At 41.4% G+C, this 8,096-nt stretch overlaps 1 protein-coding gene across 1 annotated transcript in view; it reads left to right on the top strand.

Annotated features, from left to right (window-relative positions):
* The window catches only part of ACSS2 (acyl-CoA synthetase short-chain family member 2), a 61,884-nt gene that overhangs the window by 43,147 nt on the left and 10,641 nt on the right, over nt 1–8,096 (top strand). The window contains 5 exon segments of the mRNA XM_006764574.2: nt 3,644–3,735; nt 3,942–4,045; nt 4,632–4,704; nt 5,427–5,502; nt 5,661–5,775. Of these exon segments, the coding sequence (XP_006764637.1) occupies nt 3,644–3,735; nt 3,942–4,045; nt 4,632–4,704; nt 5,427–5,502; nt 5,661–5,775 (460 nt within the window).

Raw genomic sequence — 8,096 nt, 5'->3', positions numbered from 1 at the left:
TCAGTTCATTGAGCATCAGCCCATCCACTGTCAGGGCATATGCCCCGGGTGCAGGATATCTCCCCAGTAGGGGGAGTGCAGGAGGCAGCTAATGCTTCTCTCTTCTCCCTTCCTCTCTAAAAATCAATAAATTATTCTTTTTTTAAAAATGAATGAAAGAAAGAATGAAAAGGAAAGTCAACTATTTCTTGTTGCAATAAAAAATTTTCTTTTATATGGTCCACTTCACTCATTTATGTTACCTGCCTGGATCCTGTTAATTTTTGAGTTTGCAACTCCCAATGTAGAGGAAAGAGGACTGGACCCTGAGTCCTGGTACCTATTATGCCTCAGTCTACCATGTGACCTTAAGCACAAAAAGTGGCCTCTTGGATCTCTTTCGAGCTAGGAGACTAAATTGGATATTCTTTGAAAAATTCTAACATCCTAGAGGGCTTGAGGTATTGCAGTATGCCAGTACTTTGTACCCTCCCCCTCTCAAACAGCCAGGGGGCCCAGCCCGGTATGTATGTCAGAGAAAGAAGACACTGGAAGGAGTAAGGTGCCTATATTAATAATGTATAACTTGAGCCCAGAGCCAGGGAGACGAATGTACACTGTGGGGTGTGTGTGTGTGTGTGTGTGTGTGTGTGTAATTAGAAATGGGCTCAAATAAGCTATTCTTGTATAGGTTTGTGCTTATCTATTCCTGTGTACTTTCTATGTACCAGACTCTATTTTAGGTGCTAGGGGTTAGCAAAGAACAAGACAGACAAGGTCTCTGTTGTAATGGAGTTTATATTCTAGTGAAAGACACAGATAATATTCAAGTAAATAAAATACATGAGATAATTTCAAATAATGGGAAGTTTCATGAAAAAAATAAAACAATGATTTGATAGAGAGTTTCTGGAGGGGCAAGCTGTGCACATAGGTGGGTGTATAAATGTGGTACGTGTACTTGCAGAAGGACCCATGTTTGATCCTGGATCCATATATTTATGCTTATTTGTGTCTATGTATGTAAATAGGCAGATTTTATGCCTATACTATTTTGTATGTTATATGTAATATGCATTTCAGTGTACACAGGTGAGCTGGTATATTGGTATGCATGTGGAAACATATGTGCATGGGTATGTGGTATGTTCTTCATTTAGCCTTACCTGGAGATGTTCTGAAGTTCCTTTGGCACGTCAGTGGGCCAGTTAAGGAAATGGCTTTTTTGCCTTTGACATTCAGGGCCATTTGCGAGCTTCTTCTCTCCTTGTTTCTTCCCACATTAGAAAGCTCTCTCTGCCTGGCTCCTCTCAGCCCTAGGGAGGCTAAGCCAAGGAAAGGATAGTAACTTACTCAGTAAGCCAGGAAGTGGAAAGAGGCTGATAATCTTCTGTGTAACCTCCAAAGGCCTGGCTTCTTTGAAAGAGTCTGGACTTGAAATCAGAAGACCTGAGGATCTATTCTTGGCTCTGCCGTTTATGATTGTGTGACCTTGGCCAAGCTATTACCTCTCTCTGGATTTCAGTTGCCATCTTCATAAGTACTCTGGGTAGTGTAGTATTTAGGGAGAGCTATGCGGTGCTGGTGCCTGAAGGAGGAGGGAAGGTATTCTGAGCAGGGACAATGGTATGATCAAAAGTATGGAGGTGGGCCTTTGTGTGTGTTTAAGGGAAGCCAAGAGAAATCCACTTAGAATAAAATTCAAACTTCTTACCATTGCCTACAAGGCCCTACATGATCTGGTGCTGTCTACTTCTCATTTTTACCCTCCTTGTTCCCTATACTTAAGCTAAACTGGCTTCCTTTCTGTTCTTTGAAATGGCTAAGCTCTTTACCACCTCAGTGCCTTTCCAAATTTCAATGTTCTCTCTGCCTGGGGTACTCTTCCCAAGAATTCACATAGTTGCTTAATTCTCATTACTTAGGTCTTAGCTCAAATATCACCTCCCCAGGGAGAGGCCTTCCTTGACCATCTAAATTTAGAGTATCATCCTCTAATGTTTATTAATATTTAAAATGCACATATCCTTTGACCCAACAATTTTTACTTCTAGTAATTCACCCTACAGATATATTTGCAAGTAAATAAAATAACACATGAATAAAGATATTAATTGAAGCATTTATTTGTTAAATAAATTATGGTACATACAAACAGTAGAATATTATGCAGATGACAAAGAAAATTAAACAGCACAATAAGTCTTGATGGAGAATGATATCAATGTATATTAAGTTTTTTAAAAAGTAAGATTATTGAGCTCTATACTTAAGATTTATTGGATTTATAGTATACTCATAAAAATAAGACACAGAATAATGTGTACTGTATGCTATCATTGTATAGAAAACAGTGACTATATATAAACATAAATACATGTATTTATGTTTGTCTGATAGGCCTGTCCTGTGGTTATAGCAGCTCTTTCCCATGTCTGCCCACACTGTGCTTAGTTGGGATCTATAGGATGCTTACTTTTCTTTTGAACAGCATTAAAATTCAGTTTTTTAAACTTTTAAGATTTCCATCTTCAGTGATATCCCAAAGACTTTATGAAAGATCTAAAAGTGTAGACCTCTTCCAAAGTGATTATCTTGATCACTCCACATTAATTCAGTTTCCCTATCTATACCTTCCATCCTACAAGTAGTGGCCTTGTCTGCATGTTGACTATTTCTGGAAACTTATACAACATAGGGTAACAGTTGTTGCTAGTAGGCAGGGTGATTGGGGGTGGCGGGGAGGGAATTTCTCATTTTTATGCAGTAACATTTGTATTTATTACTTACCCGAAAAATAAAATTGAAAAAGAAAAACCACTGAGGGGGAATTCTTATAGCTAAATATTCACATATAATCATGAAAGTTCCTTAAAATGTCTTTTAAAAAATTATTTCTCCTCAAGTAATGGTTATCATAATCTGAAATTATCTTGGTTGTATTTGTTACTTGTGTATTTCTTCCACTATCGTTGGAATATAAGCTCCATGTTGTCAGGGATCCTGCTTCTCTTGTTCATCAGTGCCTTATTTCTATACATGTATATAGTACATAGTAGTTATTGAATAAGCAAATGAACAAATGAAGGACTATCAAAGAAAACCAGGTGAAGCCTGGGGAGGACTGGGAGGCGAGGCTGAGGAGGGCAGAAATCAGCTGATGGAGACTGGTGAGTCTCAAACTGTAAATTTATATCACAATCACCTAGTGATTCTTTATAACAGCTTGTAATAAAGAAGTAGATTTTTGAATCCTGTGATTCTGATTCATTAGGTTTTAGTAGGGGCTCAGGAATCTACATTTTAACACGTTTCCCTAGGTGACTTGGGTGCAAGTGATCTGGAGACCCCACTTTACATCTGTGATATAATTTCTCCTTAATACATCCCTAGGATAGAAGATAAAGGACCATCATCTCATTTTATCAACCTAAATGAGGCTGAGAGATTAACAATACATTTTTCCAAATACACAGCTTGTGTATAAAGTATACTTTGAAAGGGCAAAGTATCTGACCAGTCAGTTTAAGGTAAAATTGTAGATGGCTCACCCTCACAGGACATTCACAGGCCTTGGTGTCACTGAATGGATTTTATGTTCCTATATTTTGTTTGCAAAAGAGATTATACTCCCTAATGACTGGTTATTTCTGATTTATCTCAGGGAGGGCAATGAGCCAGAGGAGACTACCCAAATCACATATCATGAACTTCTGGTCCAAGTGTGCCAGTTCAGCAATGTTCTCCGAAAACAGGGTGAGTAGGAAGGTGGGGGGAAGGGACTGGAGGGTCTGGCCTTGGGGTATCTGGGGACTTGGGGGAAGTAGATAAGGATGGGAGGAATCAGACAATGGGAATAGAAGAGGTGATCTGGGGTGGTGGTGGTAGTGGTAGCTGGGTGAGAGGGAGCGAGTAGCAGCAAGAAAGATCCATGGTCCATGGTCTGTGTCCTTTTCCTGCAGGCATCCAGAAGGGTGACCGAGTGGCCATCTACATGCCCATGATACCAAAGCTTGTGGTAGCAATGCTGGCATGTGCTCGCCTTGGGGCTCTCCACTCCATTGTGGTAGGAATTTGTGCTGAAAAGGGGGGCTGGTTGGGGATGGGGCTCTGGAGATTAGGGTGGGCCTGGATGATGGAGGATCTTAAGAACCAGACTAAGGAGTTTAAAATGTTTTTGTTATAGTTTCCATATCAGTTATCCAGTTTCTTCTAGGATCCTGACTTAGAGACTCTAAAGTAGTGATTCCGAAAGTGGGTGCTACCGCCCCCTGGTGGGCGCTGCAGCGATCCAGGGGGGCGGTGATGGCCACAGGTGCATTTGTTTTAACTTTTTTTGTATTACCTTTCTATTCTGAGTTCAATAAATAGTTTCATAATTTCAAACTTCAATATTTCTAATTTACACCTTTCTTTACTATATTTTACGAAAAAGGTAGAAACATTAATACATATATCTTTCTGTTTGATTGCTATTAAAATTTTTTAAAAAATTAATTTCCAGGGGGTGCTGAGTAATATTTTTTCTGGAAAGGGGGCGGTAGGCCAAATAAGTTTGGGAACCACTGCTCTAAAGGTTTTATGCATGACTCCTTTCCTTGTTCACTTATCCTTGGGCCCTCCTTTCCCTCAGTCTTTCTTCCCTTCCCTAGTTTGCAGGCTTTTCTGCAGAGTCTCTATGTGAGCGGATCCTGGATGCCAGTTGCAGCCTTCTCATCACTGCAGGTGACTAATTTTCACCCCTTCTCCAAAAGCCCTGTACCCCAAGTCTTTGTTCCAATCAGCTAGTTGAGCTTTGGACTGCTCAATGTAGAGCAAGCTTGTCAAACTCAAAGGCTAACACGGGCCAGATAAACAAGGTTTAAGTTTATGTGGGCCACAAAAAAAATAAAAGCTTCAATTTTCATAGAAACTCAGGTTTATTTCGATAGAGACATGCTGAATTCAAAGGGCTGAAATAAATGAGTAATCGTTCAATTGGTTGCTAAAATATTCGCTACTAGTATTAGTAGAGAGAAATGGTGCGCCTGCGTGTAAGGCACGTAAGGGAAATGAATACAATATGATTATAGTAATCAGTCATTAGTGAACATTGTAGTTCATTATTAATAATTATGTATAACAGGATATTGTAAAAATTGTTATGAAATTTTTATTAAAATGTTTCTTACATACCATTATATTGGCTGGGCCACAAAAATATTCGTTGTGGGCCACATGCGGCCCACAGGCAGCAAGTTTGACATGCTTGATGTAGAGGGTAGGGACTGCCTACTCTTTAGCTCCTGGTTCTACCTCAGCCAACCCTCTATCAGCTCAAATCAGCTGGAAGAACCAGAGTTAAGAGGCAACTCAGGAAGGACTCTGTGAACATTGTGCTCACTATGGATAAGGGGTGAGGAGTATGGTGCCTTCCTAAGGCCTGGAATGTCTGTTGCTCCCCAAAGATGCCTTCTACAGGGGGGAAAAACTTGTGAAACTGAAGGAACTGGCTGATGAGGCCCTGGAGAAGTGTCGGGAGAAGTAAGTGTGTTTGGCCAGTTGGCTATTACTTTGGTCAATTTGGATTTTCCCCAGTGCCATGTTTCCTTTGTCTCTCCTACCCTGATGGACCTGGGTGGGCCCTACCAAATTCTCTTTTGAGCCTACCATCCTACCACTCAGGCTTTTCTTTTCTCCAGGGGTTTCCCCGTGAGATGCTGCATTGTAGTCAAGCACCTGAGGAGGTCAGAGCTGGGAACAGGTGACTCTCTCAGTCAGTCCCCCCCAATTAAGAGGCCATGTCCGGATGTACAGGTGAGTCTGGCACTGCTATGCCCTCTCATGGGCTCCAATTGGCTCCCTTTTCCTGCCCATGAAGTTCTTGATGTTCTTCTTTACTTCCTCATTATAATGCTTGCATCTGAGAGCCATCCTAGAAATGCATCCTTGGCAGGACTAGCTGGGAGCTGAGGACTTTGAACTTGAAAATAGTTAGGGAGCCCTTTGCAACTTGGGACCTTAGCATGAGATATTGTGAGGGAGAGTTCCATGCAGGTTGGCATGAGGGACACTCAGGGCTTGGACTTGGGTTAGAAATGGGCTGACTTGGGTGACTAAATATCATCATCTTGATTACTGGTCTGTGGCTTGGGTTGGGTTCCTGTGGGGTCCCACTATGGAAGGCTCAAGATCTGGCTCTCAAGATATGGCTCTTATGAGAAAAGAAGGCAGTCAGAGGTTTTGGGCGCCCTTCCCTCTTACCCTTCCCTCTCACTTCACTATACTTGGACCTTGCTCACTATGCTTTCCGTGGGCTCTTAACAGGGTAAGCTGAAAGAAAAACCCAAGTGCATCCTGCCCCAGGTATCCACCTCTGCACTGCCTTGGGCACTGCTTTCCTGCGTGCTTGTCTGTGTGTCCATTGCTTTTTGCCTGTTTGCCCCATTGAGATGTCTGCCAGATCTAACCCTTTTCTCCCTATCCCTGGGTCCTTTGACATTTAAGTCGCTTGGAAGTGTTGTAAAATCAAGTGCCTGTTGCTATCTCTCTGAACTGACATAGAGCATGGGTCTCAGGAAAGTAGCAACAGACAACTCATTTTTCTCCTGCAGCTCAGGACTTTTGTGGGAGAGAGGACCAAGTAACCTGTCAGAAAGTTTATACTGTGCATTTAGTTGGGGCAGAGCCAGAAAGAGACAGGAGGAGGAGCAGGTAAAGGAGGTATAGATCTTAACCTTGGGAATTCACCATCAAGCTGGGGAGTTTGATATGTATTACAAATGAAAGCCTAAGTTTTTTATAGGACAGCAGAGAAGATTCCTAAATATGTTTATATACTACTTTGGGATTTACAAATTGCACATATACTCTGTTGTAATTAAGTACTTAATTGAACAAAAGTTACATTGTAGGTAGTTCTAGGAAGGGAAATTCCTAAGTGGGGAGTCAAAGCAGATTAGTATAGAGGAGAGAGTGGGTTTGGAGTCCAGAGACCAATTTTTAGCTGTATGACCTTGAGTAAGTTGCCTCTGCTCTCTGGGCTTCAGTTCCCTCATCAGGAATGGAAAGATGATAGTACATGCTTAAAAGGAAACCACTTTCCTTAATAAAACAAAGGAGAAAACCCACAATTCTTCCGAGTTTTACCATCCTCATAGGGTATCTTACTCTTAAATCTGCTATGATTATAACTTCTTAAGCTAATGGTAAAAATAATACACCTTTTCTCTATTCTCATTAACATGGTAGAGACCCATCTGATTCCCAGGGGACACTGTGTTCTTTTTTATTTTTTAAATATATTTTTATTGATTTCAGAGAGGAAGGGAGAGGGAGAGAGAGATAGAAACATCAATGATGAGTGAGAATCATTGATCGGCTGCCTCCTGCACGCCCCCTACTGGGGATCAAGCCTGCAATCTGGGCATGTGCCCTTGACCGGAATCAAACCCAGGACCCTTTAGTCCGCAGACTGACGTTCTATCCACTGAGCCAAACCGGCCAGGATGACACTGTGTTCTTTTAAAACTCAGGCAGGGGCCTTGCCAGTGTGGCTCAGAGGTTGAACATCTACCTGTGAACCAGGAGGTCATGGTTTGCTTTCTGGTCAGAACACATGCCTGGGCCCCCAATAGGGATCATGCAGGAGGCAGCCAATCAATGATTCTCTCTCATTATTGATGTTTCTGTCTCCCTCTCCCTTCCTCTCTGAAATAAATTAAAACAAACAAACAAAAACTTTAGGCAGGGACTACTAGTAAGACTTTTTCTCTTGAAGGAAGTAACAAATTTGGTGATTATACTATAGGCTCTGGAGACAGACTCCTTGGGTTCAAATCCTGGTTCTATCACCTACTGTTATGGGAGCTTGGGCAAGTTGCATAAGCTCTCTTGCCTCGGTTTTCCCATCTGTAAAGGTGTTCAGGACATAGTAACCACTCCATAAATGTTAGCTTTTATTAATAGTTTTGAACATGGATACACTGGCATTTCTAAGAGGGAAACCAGAAAAAGAAATAAACTCTTATAATTCTTTAATATCAGAGACCTTCAGGCCACAGACTCCTGGATTTTTGTTTGTTGGAGGTAAAGACAACCAGTTACCAAAAAACCAAAGACCACAAAAATGTACTTAC

This window comes from Myotis davidii, unplaced genomic scaffold (assembly GCF_000327345.1).
Source record: "Myotis davidii unplaced genomic scaffold, ASM32734v1 scaffold38, whole genome shotgun sequence".
NCBI lineage: Eukaryota > Metazoa > Chordata > Mammalia > Chiroptera > Vespertilionidae > Myotis > Myotis davidii.
The sequence above is the reverse complement of the archived record's forward strand: the minus strand, read 5'-3'. Positions and strand labels throughout refer to the sequence as shown.